Raw genomic sequence first — 18,592 nt, forward strand, 5'->3', positions numbered from 1 at the left:
TCCTCAAGAGACAAATCATCTTAAAACCAGGCTGTTGTCATTTTGATATACTGTACTGTTCTCTGAGGAACAATGTGGTAGAGGGCAGCACCTAGTGGATGGGACGTGCACTTGCTGCTCTTGGGTACAAGGTTTAGAGAGCCAGTCTATATTGATGTGACTCTTGCCCTTCCTTGGCTTGCAAAAAGGTGAGGTTTTATGTTGTTCCCAGCTCATAATTTCTACCCAGGGCTAGGATCCCAGGAGAATGAGATTGGGAGAAGTTGTGACATGTCAGTTTTATTTGTGGTTTTCCCACTTGCGTAGGTGTGTGTGTTGGTCCTTGCCATCTTCACATACATTTTCTCCTCATAGTTGATATTATAATTAAAACAAAAAGATCGTTTTTAAAATAATTTTAACACTCCTTTTTTAAAATTTTATTTATTTATGTATTTATTTTTTTGGCTCTGTTGGGTCTTTGTTGCTGAGTGCAGGCTTTCTCTAGTTGCGGCGAGCCGGGGCTACTCTTCATTGTGGTGTGCAGGCTTCTCATTGCGGTGGCTTCTCTTGTTGCAGAGCACGAGCCCCTAGAGCGTGTGGGCTTCAGTAGTTATGGCACACGGGCTCTAGGGTGTGCGGGTTCAGTAGCTGTGGCTCACGGGCTCTACAGCGCAGGCTCAGTAGTTGTGGCGCACGGGCTTAGTCGCTCCGCGGCACGTGGGATCTCCCCAGACCAAGGATCAAACCTGTGTCCCCTGCATTGGCAGGCAGATTCTTAACCATTGTGCCACCAGAGAAGTCCCCCAAAAGGTCATTTTTTAAAATGTCAATAGGGCAACATTCAGTCTTTGGGGATTTTATGTTTTTGAGTGTATGTGTTTAACCTTAGTAATAAGAGACTACCTTTGGATAGAACTGCTTGTTGCCACAGCCTTTATACTCTGTTGCTAATCTGTTCTCTTTTTGAGAAGAGGAGTTGCTGCTGATTTATCAACTGGATCATAAATTGTTGGCTGCCCGTTAACAGAGAGTTGTGTGCCTTTGGAGTAAACTAACAAATTTGCAAAAACAGTGTGAGAAAATTCCATATTAAAAAAAACTTTTAATGCATCACAACCACCAGTTTTAGGTTTAGCTATTCCTTAATGTTTATTTTAGAATGAGAGATTCTTAATAAAATATATCACTCTTTCAACAGACACTTATTGAGTTAGGAACCTTGCCAGATTTGGGAATCTGAAACGAACATGACATAGTTCTTTCTTGGACGTGCCATTTTTTTTTTAAGTCTTTTAATTCTTTACCACAAAAGGAGTGAACACATTCCTGAGAAGTGGAATGTACTACAGTGGGGTATAAATGTGTTTATTTGCATGGTGTTTTCTGCTACAACTGGAAGAATTTAGAAGACATTTAGCAAGTACTTTTGGAGGAACTGATAAATAAAATTGATGGCTTTCTCTTAATAAGTTTGGTGTGTGGGAAGTTGTAGAAGCCTACATGATAACTCTTCCTCAGTTGGGTTCTTCAGCTCGAGTTTTATGCTGAAAGAGCCCAAGCTTGGAGATGCAGCGTGAAGAATTTAAGAGCACAGGCTCTGGAATCTGTTTTGAGTGTGGACCTTGGCTTTTCAACTTGCTAGCTGTGTGACCTTGGGCAAGTTACTTAACAGCTCTGCGCTTCAGTTTCCATTTTCTCATTTGTTATGAGAATTAAATGAGATCATCTATGCAGTGGCATATTCAACACTAAACATTGATGATGATGATGATGGTGACGACGCTCGGTTAGTGCTTCTCTTCCATCTTCCCTTTTCTCCATGCTATAAGGCAGGAGTGTGAGTAGTTGTGACAGTGTGCTCAGTCTTTCCCCCACACCTGCAGGCTTCGCACCCCTGCCGCCTCCACCTCTCCCTGGTTACTGTTACCGCTGTGCAGATAGACTGTGCCGATGGACGGCCAGCAGCTGCTTCCAGGTGCTGAGCTGGAAGTGCTTCCTTAGGCACATGAGGTTTACAAAAAAGTTGTGCTCTCCTGTGTTTGTCTGTTTGTTTGTTTGTTGAATTGTGTTTTGTGATCAGAGGGTCTTAACATGAACTCCAGTGAGCCAAGAGCCTCTGAAGCTCAGTATGGTGGACAGGAAGTTTTTTGTATCTTTGGGAATATTCATTTTCTTAAAGGAATAGATCAGACACGTAGCTTTGGTTAGTGTCTCAAAGGATCTGTGCCCCCTAAAAGGGTCAAGAACTATACGTTTGAAGTTCACAGTTCTTTCTGGAAAGCCACTCATGAAATTAAAGATACCATAACCCCCCCTAGAAAATGAAACTCAAATTTGACTTTTACACTATTTGTTTCGTAAGATATACAGACATAATTTTAAGGGTAGAGTTGAGAAGTTAATTTAATTTGAGAAACTCAAATATAAATGGAACATTTTTCCTCTTACCCCCTCTTGTCAAAGTTCTGAAGAATCATAAGAACAAGGAAAAGTCAGGAATACAGGCTCTGGAGTAGACCCCCTGATTTCAAATCCAACTCTGTCACGTGCTAGTGGGACCTTGAGCCAGTAAGTTAGCCTCTCCCACTGTAAAGGGGGAATAATAACGGTACCTACCTCATAGGATCGTACCAAGGGTGAAATGGAGTCATCTGGACAAAGCCCTTGTGGCTCTTCTTGGTGTGTAGTAAGTACTCTGTGTTTGCCGTTATCATTTTGTTGCACATTTTTGTTTACCCAACAACATTTGTAATATGTACAAATTTGTTGCCTATTACAAATGGTCTTTGTCTGTTTTACCTCTACTTTATTGATGTGTGAACGTTTACAAATATTTCTAGTTTCTTTCTTCTGACCAGACTTTCCAAGGTTCTATAGCTGAGTTGCCTAAGTTAGAAAAACCTTAATAAAGGAGTATCCCAAGTACTTGGATCCTTAAAATCACGCTTGAAACTTTGGAGAGCATAAAAGGAGTGAAAAGAAACCAGTAGGGTTTGGTCAGAAGGAACGTTCTAATGGATTGAACGCCAAAAATTATCATGGAGTTTCTGAGGCGAAAGGACCTCTGCGGCCTGCAGGTGAGGAGTCCAGGCCCAGAGCAGAGAGTCTGAGGCCCTAGGGCCGGCTCGGGTCCCGGTGTGCCCGGGGGGCGGGGGGGGGCCTCTCCCTGCCTGGAGCTGGCCGCCCACCATACCTCCTGCTTGAAGCGCGGTGTGAGAGCAGGGTGGATGCGGCGGGCTGGCGGTGGAGTGCCAGTGTGAGCGGTGGACCTCAGAGAGGGGGCGCTAAATGCAGAGACTGCCTGGGAGGAGAGCACCTGTGCTGAGAGAAAGGAAGTCCTTGTGAGCCGAGAGAAGATGCGGAGGAGGGGGGACGGGGTAGGGGGAGCCAGCTGCACCCTCGAGACGCACCTCACAGACACTGAGCCAGCAGGGGTCGGCTGCTCCGCGTGCTTCGCCAGGGCCCCTTGTCCAGTCCGCATGTGCGGCTCTGGGTGAGGGTGGGATGGAGCTTGGGCGCTGCTGTGCCTTCCTCGGTTGTTTGCCTAAGACCTCTTCAGTAAGAGTACCTTGCCTCGCTGCCTGTGAGTCTAGCATGTAAGAATAAGCATTTTTGCTCTCACTGTGGCTCTTAAAACTCTAACCAGCCACTCCTTCTGATGCACAACTGAAGAAATGGCAACCGTTACAGCTCTGGGGGAGTGAGCTGTCTTGGACGTACCTAGGAGCGTAAGTCAGAATCCGGAGCAACCTGTGTAAGCGCCGGCTGGGTCCTGTGCCGTATTTCACCTCGTGCCTGGAAGTTAGCCTGATGGTGAGGGGCGGCTCTGCTGTGGAAGCAGCTCGAGGACAGCAGGCAGCAGAGCTGTCATCCAGCCAGCTCTTTTCAGGAGCTGGTCGTGCCCACGTGAGTTGTTCCCAAGCTGCTTTCAAGAAGGGCTTTTCCAGGTGCCCTGCCGCTGTGGCGTTGAGCCTGCATCAGGGCGCCTCTGCCCCTCCTACCTCTGCTCTTTGCTCCTGACCTTGGTACCCGTGGGGGCCACCTGTTGCCGCTGAGGCAGTTAAAGTTGGACTCCGCAGCCAGACCCTCTGGGGCCAATTGTGATAAGTCGCGGACTCGCTGTGGGGCCTTGGGCAGTGTGTTAACCTCTCTGGGCTTCAGCTTCCTTCTCTTCCATGGGGGTAGTAACAGTGCCTATCTCATAGGGTTGTCATGAGAGTTAAATGAGTTAAATATACATAAAGCTCCTAGAATAGTGCCTGGCCTGGAGTAAGCAGTCAATCAATGTTAGCTACTAGTGTTAACCACCACCTGTCCTCCACTTGTGCTGTATTTGTGCCAAATCCAGTTTATTTCCTTCCCCTGACTCCATAGCTCTCTGTTCCCCTCAGTGCTACGACTTTGTGAATGACCTTCTAGGTCACAGCTCTTTCGCGTGACCTGGGTCCCTCCACCTCCCTTTCCATCCGCTGCCCCAGGGCAGCCCCCACCCCCATCCAGGCAGACCTGGCCTCGTGGGTAAGGCCCAGACAGCAACGAGGAGGTGGCGGAGGGAACCTTAATATGCTTGAGCACCTGCTTTGTACCAGACACGGTACCGACATTTTCACTGACAGCTTGTAGTCACCTTCAGTTACTGTCTCCAGTTTATACGTCAGAGTGTTAAAGCTCAAAGAAGTTAAATATCAGTAAGTTGCAGAAGGCACTATCACTAGTCAGTGGCGGAGCTGGGATCTGAACCCAGGTCTGTGTGACTCTGGAGTTCATGCTTTGCATTACCCGGAGTGGACAGAGAGCAGGATGCGTGCGCACTCTGCACACACACTCTACACACAGCCTCCGGACCAGACAGGATTTGGATTGGGTCTGAAAAGCGATGTGAAGCCATGTCAGCCCTGGGTTGGAACTCCCTGTCTGTCCTCCCTCCTCCCTTCCTCTCTTCTGCCTTATTATCTCCCTCCTTAATGTGTTTGCCCCATACTGGGTCTTAATCTGTTTGTCAAGAGAACAAATAAAAGGAAGGTGGGTTTTTTTTGCACACAGAAAAGAAAGTGATGATGATTAACTAGCATACATTTGCAAAGCACGAGCCCTGTCCCCCCAGCCTCATTGTGCACTTTTGGATCAGGTTGTAGGTGAGGAGAAGATCTGATTTCAGAGTGCGGTTAGCAGATCTCACCGTGATATTTTTGTGGAGGAAACATTTTTTTTAGTGGACTGAATATTTGGATTTCAAGTGTGTCTGTGGTTCGTTGATCTGACTGTCCACCGGGAGGGGTCTATAACTCCATGCTTCTTTTTCAGCCCTGTTTTCATTCCAGTTTTTAAAATGATAATTTTTACTTAGAGATGTCTTTAGTGGCAGAATGATCAGAATGGCAAATGACAAGGAGCCAGGGGGAAATATGGATATAGTGAAGACATAGTTCTTCATGGAAAACGTGATTTTAGTTGATGGAAAAAATGATTTTAGTCGATGTTAAGTCAGCTTGACTCTAACTTGACAATGAACATCCTCTTAGGCGGCATTAATAGAAGCACAGAACATTAATAGAAGCACGAACATTTATAACATTCAGCTAACAGACACTTACAGCATGCCTCCCAAAGGCATCATACAGAGAAAGTGGGAAGTGAACCCAGAATGCCATATTTTAAAACCTTCTAAGGCCCAGCACATTTGAGTGCTTGGTGGGTGAGAAATAAGATGTTCCAGGCAAAACAGCAGTGCCAAAGGGCAGAGGTGGAGGGAGGAGGCTGGATCAGGGAAGGGCTCTGAGGGTCTGGGCTCTGGGGTGGGTGTGGGAAAGCAGGCAGAGAAGCTGGTTTGTGGGTGCCCATTCCTTTGGCAGATTTTCAGCCAGTGGTGTGGACAGGCCTGGCTGACCAGTTTACTTTGTGGGGTGAAAAAGAGGGAAGAGTCAAAATGTCCTGAGATTTTCTAACTTGGGGAATCGAGAGAGAGAGAGAGAGAGAGAGAGAGAGAGAGAGAGAGAGAGAGAGAGAGAGACAGAGAGAGAGAGGCTCTTTCTCTTTGTGGGGACAAGGAGGGGCTGAGAGTAAGTCAGGAGGATCGAGCGTGAGTGGTTGGATGACTAAGGCTTTGGGACATGTAGCTTTGAGGCACCGGTGGGACACACAGTAGATGGTTGAATACGCTCCTGGAACACAGGAGGGAGGCAGGGGCTGGGTGGGCATTTTCTGTAGATGGTAAATTAAGCTATGGGTGGAAGGGGTGGGTTTAGCAAGAATGTGTCAGTGCTGAGCTTCATTAAGTTTCTGAGGTGTGCAAAGGCGGAAGAGGCAAGGAAAGAAGGTGAAGCAAAGTTGTCAGAGGTTTAGGAAGAGAACCTGGGGAGAGTGGGGTCCTGGAAGCCGAGGGAGTATGGTGCTTCAGGAGGGGCTTGTGCAAGGACTGGGAGAGTGGCTGCCACCCCTCCAGGGCCCTGTACGCGCTGAAGGGTGGCCTCGTGCAGTAGAAATTAGGGCGGAAGTGATAGGAGGAGGCTCAGACTCCTTGCTTATTACTAAACAATTGCTGAAAGGAAAGAAGTGAAGAAGAACAGTTCATACATGTAATCCCTTAACACACTCACTGCTGTGACCCCAGCACCGAAGGAATGTCTGTGGCCATGCCAGGCTCTTTTGTGGGTGACCAGTCACTGGGAGCTTCTCTAGCACGGGGATGGGGACAGGACTCAGACAACCCTCACTGTGACTTCAGCAGAGTCGTCGCGCTCCAGAGCTGTGACGGTTCTGAACTTTTAGCTATAATTGGTATTGATGCATTTTTCAATTATGACTGAAAGGAGGTGGATTTGGAATTTAGTTAGTGGGCCTCCAGATTAGACTTGGGAACATGATCCTTGTGAAAAGTCGTTTTAGCTTATCAGTAGTTGGCAAACATTTGTACAACAGTGGTTGTTCTGACTGTCCTTTGGCTGCCTACTAAACTGGACAGCAAGCTGTGTCCACTGATTGAATGAAAAAAATAACGATTTTGTGTTACAGGGAACTTTTTACAATAAGCCAGAGGGCCTTACCAGAGTCTCTTTAATCTTTAACAATGGCTGTCTCTTGCAGAGGCAAATTATGCAAATCAGTACTTAGTGTTTCATAATCAATCAGGTCTTTGTTGGAAGTGTTATGAGCGCCAGAACAGAATTCCTGTGGCGGGGGAGAGTAGTTAGGGGAGTAGCAAGTCAGGCCACTGCTGTGATCTGCAGAGGACACTGGTGGCTGCTTTGAACCCCCCTGCCGTGAAAATGCAGTCGTGCTTTGAGAAGAATCCCTCAGTTTTGTAGCAGGGTTTTTGTTTTACAGTTTATCTTGCTTTGGGTAATTTACAAAACACCCACGAAGGAGCAGCTAGCAGGTCTGTGCTGTGGATGACACACATAAACAAAGCTGGGCCCGCCGCCTGGGACGGCAGATGGCAGCCATGCTCCAGAGCTGCCTTTGTGTTGAACCTGCCAGGAGTGCAGTGTTTTAAAACCTTGGACTCATCCAAGTGCACGTGTCTGTTTCAAAACAGTGTCATTTCAGCTTCAGCCTGCACAGCACAATTAACCTTTAATAATCCTTTGATTCTAGATCAAAAATACAGAACCAGAGAAAATTTTAAAGCCTTTGGGAAAAAACTGTGATATTTTTGAGAGTTCCTGTTACTACTCCTGCTATAATACATGTGTTGCCATCTAGTGGATAATGTAAAGTATATAGCAGACTTACTGTGTTTGGAGTTTATTTTACCCTGCTAGTAATTCTTGAAGCGGATAGAAAGTCAGTTCAGTTCGGAGCATTAAATCATTTTTGGAGAGCCGCTTTGGGCTAGGCATATGCCTGAGCAGATTATGTCCGATAGACATGAAAACATTTCAAAACAAGATGGTGACATCCCTGAAAAAGAGATGCTTGAGAGGGGTCCTTAACCTGGCCTGGAAATGGCAGAGAAGACTTCCGGGAGGTGTATCCCCTGAGCAGAGTAGGAGTAAGTCAGAAGACCGGGATTGGGAGATGGGGGAGGGCTCTGAACCCGGAGAAGTCAGCAGGGCCAGGAACACTAGGGGGTCCCAGGCTCAAGGAATTGGATTTGACCCTGCGGGGCCTGGGGAGTCAGTCAGTATACACTCTTAGTTAGGCAAGATTTACCATTTTGTTTAAAAACATTTTTTTGTCTGGTTGCAAAGATTACACATACGAAGTGTAGAAAAATTTTAAGGTACGAAAAGGTATTAGGAAAAAGCAAAGTCTTCAAATCTTAACCACCCAGACAGCCATCAGTGTTTTGATGAGCAGTCTTTTAGATTCCTCTCTCTCTCTGTGGGTTCAGCTTCAGGTCTGTATTTCATATAGTTTACCTAAGTACATGGTGTGCGCAACCTTGGTTTTCCCTCCATTCAGCAACATGCTTGTGGGCAACCATCCATGGGGTTGAGTCCCTGGGGCTGAGTCCATGTCAGCAGTGCACATATTGGGATGTCTTTGTTTGGTCTCTCCTAGTAAAAGCTTTATGTGTAACAACAGGTAATGTGAGAATCTGTTTTTCCCTGTCAAATGCATCTAACATAGGGACCACTGCTACTGTTTTTTATAATCAGTCTGCTTATACGGTAGGTGTGTTTTGTGGGGAAGTTCAGTGTCTTGATGATTTTTGAAATTAGCCTTATTAGAATACAGTCACTTAAAAGTGCACTTGATTTATCTTCAGAGAAAGAAAAGGATGAGTCACATGAATGCCTGTCATTTTAGAATGGAGTTTAAACAACTGTTTAGTTGAGTATCAGCTTTGTGGAGAAGCCAGATCCTGGCTGACCCTGGAGTGTGGCTCTTGGCTTTGCGCTGACCCATAGCTGTTGACATTGCATTTGACCTGAACAAGGCATCTCAGCATTGGGTACTTTTGATCTTAAAACGTTCTGTGTGCACTGTGGTGAGAGCAGCCCTCAGAGACCCACTGCGCTCGGATGGGATGGTAGGTTTGTCTTCGTGGGCAGACTTGCAGAGGCTGAAAGCACACAGGTACTTGGTTTGGGAGTCACAGTCCCCTGTTTATTTTGAACCATTTATATGAAATGTGTTACTTCAGTGTCTTCTTATCTGTAAAGTGGGATTATAGTGGAACCTATCCCACAGGGTTATTAGGAGAAGTAAATGAGCTAATTGATGCACAGTGTTTAGACTGATGCCGGCCACACAGCATGTGCTCGATAAAAGTTAGCTATTAACTCGTGCTATTTCTATTTTTAAAGAATCATTTTTACTGCCCTCCCGTTGTAGTGAAGCTCAGGGAGATTAAGCAACTTGCTCAAAATTTCAGTTGGCAAAGGTTAAGAGTTTAGGGAGTTTATTAAAAACACCTCTTTTTTCCCAGCACAATTTTGGAACTACCTGAAAGAAATACAGGAGTCAGAACGTGAAAAAGCCAAACGGAGAACCTGGCTTTAGATTTGTGGCCAAATATGGGTGGAGCGCTGGCCAGAACAGACCCTCTCTGCCTGTTGCCGAGTGTGCTCACTGCTGTCTCCAAACCCTACACCAGTAAGTCCTCTTCCCTCAGACGCGTGAGTGAAGCATTGGGAGACAGAAGAGGAAGTTTATCCAGCTGGGGTCCCTCCACACGAAGCCTGAAGGGGTGGGGGGGAATCAAGGTCCCTTTCAGAGTAAGTGGTGGAGATTGAGCAGAGATTAGAACCAAGAAGCTCAACCAACTCCCTGGATTCCGTACCTGTTTCTCTCGTCTGCCCTGCTCCACCCAAACCCCTCAGTCTTTTGCCCGGAGTCTGCTCCTCTGCTCATACCCCGCCCCGCACTAGGCGAGGAGGTAGAGGAACTCAGACACGGGGAAGAGACCCAGTCCTGGAAGTTGCCTTCATTACTTGTTTAAACTGTGTTTTGAGGCAGTTTGATGATTGATACTCAGGGTGAATGGGTCGCCATTGCACCGCCAGTCTTTCTGACCATCCTGGTTCCTTGCTCACAGCTGTGGGCCTTCCTCCCAGCATCCCTATGGTATTTGCGAATTCCAAGCCTCCCGTGTCACAAACACAAGGAATAACAGCCGAGCTTGGAGGAGGGGACTTCAGTGGTAAAAACAGGCACTTTGGATATGGGCACGTTCCTACTTTGAGTGACTTATAAAACGAGCGCTCTACGTGGAAACATTCAAAAAACCTTTCTTGCAGATCTTTCTGTATCCACTGTAGTTGAAAACATTTTAAAAATCAATATATACAAATGCTGTCACATGAAACCCAGTTTATATTTCTGTGAAGAAAAGCCTCAAACTTAAATAAGCTAAATAGTAATAGTTTATTAGTCTTTTGACCATATAATGTAGAATAAATAACTTAGCCTTTGAGTCATACAGACCCATGATCCATGCCACTTCTTCCCCTTATTATCCTGTGACCGACCTCACGTGGGCCTCAGTTTCCATGTTTATCAAACGGGAATGGGGGTAACGTCTAACTCAACTGACTGTTATAGGGGAGCCGATGACGGCACATAGTGAGCAATTCACACACTTCCTGGCACACACATGCCTGGTATGTCACTCTTGGGTAACATCAGGTGTGTAGTGCACTGTTGAATACAGACACAAGACAAAACAGCTTGCTGTTGCTCACTGGATGCTTTTCTCGGTTCCCAGTCATCCCTCTTTGTGATTACTATACTGGGAAACTGCACTTGCCACCTGCCAAGAATCTGTGCTTAAATCTGGGCATTAAGAACTCAAGCCTGATACTTAGAATGCTGGGTTCCATTCAGGCTTCACCCCATGTGTTCCTGAGCAAATTACTTACCCTGTCTCTGACTTAGTTTCCTCATCTGTAAAATAGGTGTGATGATGTTACCCATCTTGTGTAGCTGGGAGAATTTGATGAGCTAATGTGTGGGGAGATCTTGGAACAGAGCCTGGCACGTAGTAAACTCAATGAAGGTTTTGTTGGTGGTGGTTTTTGTAAATGGCATTGATCCACTTAAATGCAACTTAAAGCAAGGCTTGCAAGTACTTAGAAATAAAATAGCTAGAGATTTTGCGTGGGGTTGAGGTGTTGGTTCAAATGTGGGTTATTACTAGTTTGGCAGCAGAAAATCTGTACTTCAGAATCACCAAACATGTTAAAAGAGAGTGCAAAATGGGAGATTTTTTAAAAAATCATGTTTTGTTAAGAAAACATGTCAAGTATGTACTAAAGTAGGCCGAGAGTGTAAGGAGCCCGCCTGTGCGCACGTGCCCATCTTCAGCTGTCAGCGCAGGACTGATCCTCTTTCCTGTGTTCCTCCCCACCTCCATATTATTTTGAAGCAAATCTCAGGTATCATGTCATAAGAAATTGGGATCACATCTGTTGTACTTTAAGGGAAACTTCTTGTAAGCATGTTTTCTGAGATGCCTGCGGGGCCTTCTTGTTCCTGGCACTTATCCCCTTGCACCATTCTACCCTGGTGGACTGAAATTAGCTAAAGCTGGGGGGTGCTGCTGGGTCTAGCCTACGTAGTAGATTCCTTTGGGCCCATTCAAATTTTTCATTGAAAACTATGACTCCTTTTTTTTAAAAAAAAAAAAAAAAACTGTTTTGGATAAGGCTTTAAACAGGTATGCTATGACTGAATGTTTGTGTCACCCCAAAATTCATATGTTGAAGCCCTACTACCCAATGGGATGGTATTTAGTGGTGAGGCCTTTGGGACCTAATTAGGTCATGAGGGTGGAGCCCTCGTGAATGGGATCGGTACCCTTAGAGGAAGAGACACAAGACCACCATGTGAGGATTCAGCAAGAAGGCAACTCTCTACAAATCAGGAAGAGGGCCCTCACCAGGCACCAGATATGCTGGCACCTTGACCAGGACTTTCCAGCCTCCAGAACTGTGAGAAATAAGTGTTTGTTGTTAAAGTCACCCAGCCTGTGATATTTTGTTATAGCACCCCAAACTGAGACAAAGTGTATTAGTTTCTTATTGCTGCTGTAACAAATTACCACAAGTTTAGTGGCTTAAAACAAGAAAAACTTACTATCTTCTAGTTCTGTAGGTCAGAAGTCTAAAATGGGACTCCCTAGACTGAAATCAGGGTGCTGGCAGAGCTCTGTTCTTTTATGGAGATGCTAGGGGAGAATCCATTACTTTGCCTTTTCAAGCTTCCAGACGTTGCCTTCATCCTCTGGCTCCCTTCCTCCATCTTGAAAGCCAGCAATGTTGGATTGAGCTGTTCTCCCGTTGCATCGCTTTGACTCTCTCTTCTGCCTCCCTCTTCTCCATTTAAGGACCCTGTGATTACATAGGGGCCTACCTACCTGGATACTCCAGTATTAATCCAGGGTATTCTCCCTATTTTAAGGTCAACTGATGAGCACCGTAATTCCATCTGTCACGATAATTCCCCTTTGTCATGTAACATAGTATAGTCACAGGTTCCAGGGGTTAGGACTTGGACATCTTTGGGTGGAGGTAATGGCATTACCCTGACTACCACAGTAGGTATAATCCTTTGGGGATTATTCAGTACCCACTATCTATTCAACATTTAGTAAAAGTTTCTGAGGCTCTGCTTTGCACCAGGAACTGTGCCTGACAGGTTCTGGGGAAAGAGAGAGGACCCTTTAACCTCTAGGAGCTTGCACTCTGGTGAAGAGAAACCAGTCGGTAATGAGTCATTGTGGTCTGTGGGGAGCGCGGCAGGACTGAGGCCGCTCAGGACTTTTGGAGCTGAATTGTGAAGGGCCTTGAGTGCTGCATTTGGGGTTTGGACTCAATCCCATTGGTTAGGCCCAGAGATGACAATTAGCTGCCCTTTGGCAAGTCGGCCGGCAGAGATGCTTCCTTTGGCTGCAGTGGGTTTTAAAACCAGAATTCATCCCTGCCCAATGCACTGCACCCTCCATTCCTCTTGCTTTACTGCTTACCTGGCCCCTTGCAGGCAGGGGTTGGGGAAGGGAATGGAAACCACTGAAATGTATTAAACTTAACTTGATTAAATCTTGTATGTGGTACAGTAAATACCTTATTTGCACATCTCTTAAATTTTTTTCCCAACAATCTTAAAAGTCAGATTTTAAAATGCAGTGTCAGTGGAAAATAGGAGTAAGAGTGTGAGGAAGGCAGCTGTGGCTTAGTGGTGGAAGACGGGACAAATTTGAACTCAGAGTCCCAGGCTTACCTCTGAGCCCCACCAGGCACTAACCATGTGACTGGGAACGAGTCACTTAGCTTCTGCAAGATTCACTTTCCCAACCTGGTTAATGAGCGTGGTGACGTCAGTGCCCACAATGGGCTGCTGGGAAAGAACAAGGTCGTGTGTGGGGAAGTTCCTCACGGAGCCAGGGATGCTGGACAGACTCTGGCTGTCTCAGTTGTTGTGTGTAATCTGATAACTAAATGAATATTGTGGCCATAGTTCAGTTTTTCTTCGATTCATGCTCTTATAGATGCCTAAGGGTGCTTTTCTGAACCATATTTGCTTTTAGTCTAGACTCTGTGAGAAATTTAACTGAACCCTTACTGACCTGTCTCCAGACAAATGCTGAATGTTTCTTTAGTGGTAAATACTATTTTTGCATTTAAACATTTACTCATTCCACAAATACTGACTGACACCTTCTGGGCTTCATGTTGTGCTTAGAGCCATGCGGGAAGCTGTGCAGCCTCTCCTTGCGTGGTTCCTAACCCCCAAGAAAGAGGCGTGCATGCAAAAGTGAAGCCAGGGGACGTGGCTGTGTGTAGCTGAGTGCCCAGTGGGTGGGATGCAGAAGTGCTTTTAAGTTCAGAGCAAAGTGAAAATTAGCCTGAGTTGGCCTTGACAGAAAAACTTTCATGAAAAAGATGAAAGTTCAGCACATCCTTCAAGGATGGGGCTCCGTATGTTTGGAATAAGTACAAAGGACATTAGGAGGAAACTAGTGTGAGCTGTGGTCAAAGGACAGAGCAGGCCACCAACTTAGTTAATCATTCTCTCCTTCTGGAAACACTTTTGTCCATGTTGACCATGATCCTAGGTTTCTTCCTACCTCTTTTTATTTTATTTGTTTCTTAATCCCTCATTCCACACACATTACCTGACACATGCTTTAGTACTAGAAATGAGCCATCACAAATTCCGTCCTCTGTACTTCTGTGTCTGTTTTGTTCATCCGTGGAAGTAGGGAAAATGGAGACTTGCTGTGTAGGGATAAATCGTTGCTCCTGCATCTTTTCTTTAATTCTGCTGCTCTGCATGGGCCCTATTTATACACTTGATAGCTCCAGCCTTAGAATCCATCCCCTAGAACACTTGGAAGAAGGAATATTTTTCTATAAAATTTTGGATATAAGACATATAAGGAAGGGAATTGGCCTTTATTGAGCACATGCTCTGTAGTTACTAGACATGTACTATCTCATTGAATCTCGAAGTTTCTTAGAGATCATCTCTTCGTTATGTCACAGATCACAACAATTACAGGAAGAAGGAACCATCGGTAAGAGACCAAGACCCAGGAATGTGGGTGACTTTCCCAAAGCCACCCAACAAGTCAGTGATTATACAGGAGTCTAAAACCAGAGATATCCAGTTTGTAGCTTCAAAATCTTTTTACTACCTGCATTCCATTCTCTACTAATTTAAAATTTGTTGCATATGAGCGTAACATATTTATCCATATAAATCGTTTGCTTTCTTTTCATTATAGATTTCACACATTGGCAAACTGAGAGATTTTCTTCTCGAACACAGGAAAGATTATATTAATGCTTATAGGTAAGTGTCTATTTCTTACCGTGATTTTAGTGACTGTTCTTTTCCATACCTATATTCCTTTTGAGCTTTTTGTCCTCACTTTTTACTAACTTAGGATTGTAATGGGGAAGGTCAGTTTGGCAGTGGAAGAATATCTGCAGAGCAAAAAGGGGCTCCCCCCAGCCAAGGTAAGCTCAGCCATACCCCATGTCCTCAAGGTCACCATATCCTCACAGCAATGTCCCCTATTCTGATGTTCCCATGTGTCTGTAGCTCTTTGTGTGCCATATATGTTGTGAAACATGCGGAGAGAAATGGGGCAGTTTCTCATTGAATGCATATTGCTGAGCAAATGAAGAGATAATGCAGGTCATGTAAAAATGCCATTTGGAAAGACAAGAGCTCTTGCCTCTAGTGAAGAAACTTTTGGTTAGGTTGATTTTTAAAAAGAAAAAGCATTTTGATCAAGCCTTCCAAAGTGGCTTCTGGAATAGACTCCAGCTCTCAGTAGACACAGGAACACCGCCGTGCAGATATCATGCCTCCTGCTCTTCCCTGGCCTACATTTGCACCTGGCTTTAGTGTGGCATTTCTACCATAGGAGTCAGCTTCAAGTGTATTACCTAAATTAATGGAAAAGTTGGATTAGACATACGAAGTGACATCATTAGAAGCATCTTTTTAGGAGTTCATCATTATAAAACAAGGGATTTTGCCCTTCAGAAGCCTTCCTATCACAGTTAGAAAATACAGAAAAAATCTGATTTTTAAAAAAACTTTGTCAATATATGCAAAAATGAAAATGTTTCATATAAATTCTTTAACAGAGAAAATAATTACGCCCCAGGTGAATTTTAAATAATCTCTACCAGTTTGTCTACTTCATACTTTTAACTGTATTTCATTTGCATAATTTTGGAATATACTAAATTATTCTAATGCTTAGTACCAAGAAAACCTTATTTTAAAGTTCTCAGTTAAAATAGTTGGTCACCACTAGATGGCAGTGTAAATTTTATTTCTAAAGGTGTATGTGCATCAGATGCTAATTTTATAGTGCATAAAAATGGAAGCGACAGTCATTTTGGAAAGCTTAATAAAACTGGTATAAGCCTGTCAGTTCCAGCTCCTTTCTTTAGTACTTTACAACTTAGGTTAAATAAGTGGTTGTAGAGATCTCTCATGGAAATCCATTATTAACTCCCCTTTTCCTTGAAAAGGCATCCAGCCAGGTGAATGCTTTAAAGGTTGGTTTAGTTCAGGCCACCCTGTCCCCTTATTAACCGTGCAAACCTGAGAAAGTCACTTAATCTGTAAAATGCAGTGTCTTCCTCTAAACCAGGGGTCAGCAAACCACAGCCTATAGGCCAAGTCCAGTCCGCTACCTATTTTTGTACAGCCTGTGAGCTGAGAATAGTCCTTATGTTTTTAAATTGCTGGAGGGAAAATAATAACAATAGGGACTTCCCTGGTGCCTCTGGTTAAGACTCCTCCCTCCCAATGCAGGGAGCCCGGGGTCCATCCCTGTTCGGGGAACTAGATCCCACTTGCATGCCGCAACTAAGACCTGGTGCAACCAAAATAAAGAAAGAAAGAAATATTAAAAAAAAAAAAAAAAAAAAGAAGATGAAATTAAGGGAAGATGCTGGGCCAGTGCCCCACCTCCTCTTCCCTGGTTAATCAAATACACTGTCCCTCCTAACAGTATACTTGTAATACATAAGAAATAAAACCAGGTTTTAAAAAAAATAATAATAATTATAATAATATTTTACCACATAAGAAAATTATATGAAATTAAATTTTTGGTGTCTGTAAATAAAGCTTATTGGAACAGCGCCACACCCATTCATTTGAATGTTATCGCTGGCAGCTTTTACACTATGACAGCAGAGCTGAGTGGCTGTGACAGGCTGTGTGGCCCTCAAAGTCTAATATGTCTACTATGTGGCCCTTTCCAGAAAAGGTTTAAGGAGCCCTGCTGTAAATAATGAGAGTGATGATCACTTGCCACTTGTCAGGAGATTCAAATAAGACAGTACAATTGAAATGCAATGCAAAAGGAAAAAGCAATGAGGGGACTTCCCTGGTGGCGCAGTGGTTAAGAATCTGCCTGCCAGTGCAGGGGACACGGGTTCGAGCCCCGGTCCGGGAAGATCCCACATGCCGCAGAGCAACTAAGTCCGTGCGCCACAACTACTGAGCCTGCGCGCCACAACTACTGAAGCCCGCGTGCCTAGAGCCCGTGCTCTGCAGCAAGAGAAGCGACCGCAGTGAGCAGCATGCGTACCGCAACGAAGAGTAGCCCCCGCTCGCCGCAACCAGAGAAAGCCCGAGCGCAGCAACGAAGACCCAATGCAGCCAAAAATGAATTAAATAAATAAAATTTTTTTAAAAAGCAGTGGATTTATAAAAAGATTATAAGGCTGCTACTCTGTAACTTTGCAGTAGTTTTATACTTTTGATTATAATGGTGGGATTAAGGCATTTCTCCTCAAACAGCACAGCTCAGCTCCACACAGTGTGTCAGTGTTTCCAGAGCAGGTGTGGACTTAACTCCGAGTCCTCATGCCCCTGCTCAGGACAGTGGGCAGCTGGCCTCGGCCTCCCCCTTTCCCGGCTACCATGGCAGCACACTCTGGGGCGGAGGACCAGGCTCCCTGGAGCCCATCTCACCCTGCCACTTACTGGTTGTGTGGCTGCAGCGTCAGCAGAACTAGAGCTCCTGAGGCTTTCTTAGTCTTGACCAGTCATTACCCCATTATAGAAACTCAGTCTTTAATTCCTTTTCCCAGTTGCAGTTCATGGCCAGCCAGTGCAGTCTGAGTTTCACTCCTACCCCTGTTTTGGTCCCTTTGAAAGATCAGGGACTTGGAGGGTCAATCACACCTAGGTTCTAGTCCCAGTTCTGCCATGTATTAATCACGTAAGTGTATACAGCTCACTTCACATCTTTGTGCTTGCTTTTTTTGTTTGTTTTTAAATAAAGTGTGGATAATGTTCTTGTGAGGATTAAAAGAGATGTGTGAGAGTTCCTGGCACATAGAAGTCCCTTGGTGAATGGTACCTGAATTGGAATCCCATTTGACCTGTGATGAGGTTGCGGCAGTGGTCAGTTGATAAAGCAAGCACCTCTAATTTCCTGCCAGAAGGGGGAGGGAGGGAGAGAAAGAGAGAGAGAGGATGCCAGAGTCAAGTCGACCTGACAGAGATGGACGTGTTCTCAGCGTGATCACTAGTGAAACCTAGGGTGGCGGCAGAGGTTAGGTCTGCAGGAGGGTGACCTTGCTGAAGGCTCCTGAATTAGACGCACTCAGCCATTAGTGCCACTGAACGGTCACAGCCCCGGAGCACAGAGGCCCCTGATAGCATATGAGAGAGAGGGCAGGCAGATCCCAGAGGAGAGGACAGAGAGGAGCTGTGGCTCCATGTGTGTTCACGCCCATGCCCAGGTCCTTCTGCCAGGCTGCCAATCAGAGAAGTCCCTGCCCCCAAGGGAGGGGCAGGAGGGAGGATGCTGAGGTTAGGTGTCACGCTAGAGGAGTGGATTCATGTAGAAACAGGAGGACTAGGGAATAAGCATTCCCCTCCATGCCCTACATTCTCTCCAGATGGAGAAAGGCCATCCTTATCTTCTCCCATCAAGCTCTCCCTCCCAAAGGTGGTAGACTGTTTAAAGCCTTTCTTTTTTTACTGCTCTGCCTCCCAATGCAATGTGCTGGCCTTGGCTTGTTACTGAGAAGATTTTGGATGGAGTGTGATCATGGAATGGAGAGAAATATTACCTTCAGACCCATAAAGCTATGTTAGCTTGGCATAATTAGGAAGCTGTAATCTTTTCCACAATGTAGAGCTCAGACTTTATTGACCCATTTAATTTTTTTTAAATAAT

The 18,592-nt window shown here is 45.2% G+C and overlaps 1 protein-coding gene across 3 annotated transcripts in view; it reads left to right on the forward strand.

The window, feature by feature from the left end:
- STX18 (syntaxin 18) overlaps positions 1-18,592 on the forward strand; it is a 120,918-nt gene that overhangs the window by 51,950 nt on the left and 50,376 nt on the right. For 2 of the 3 annotated variants that reach the window (XM_019928514.3, XM_073805042.1), the window contains exon 2: positions 14,654-14,721. In XM_019928514.3, the coding sequence (XP_019784073.2) occupies positions 14,654-14,721 (68 nt within the window). Of the gene's footprint in view, positions 1-14,653; positions 14,722-14,815; positions 14,889-18,592 lie in introns of those variants that run through there. The other variant, XM_033856841.2, reaches the window with a different exon arrangement.

The sequence above is a fragment of the Tursiops truncatus genome, chromosome 5 (genome assembly GCF_011762595.2).
Source record: "Tursiops truncatus isolate mTurTru1 chromosome 5, mTurTru1.mat.Y, whole genome shotgun sequence".
Classification (NCBI taxonomy): Eukaryota; Metazoa; Chordata; class Mammalia; order Artiodactyla; family Delphinidae; genus Tursiops; species Tursiops truncatus.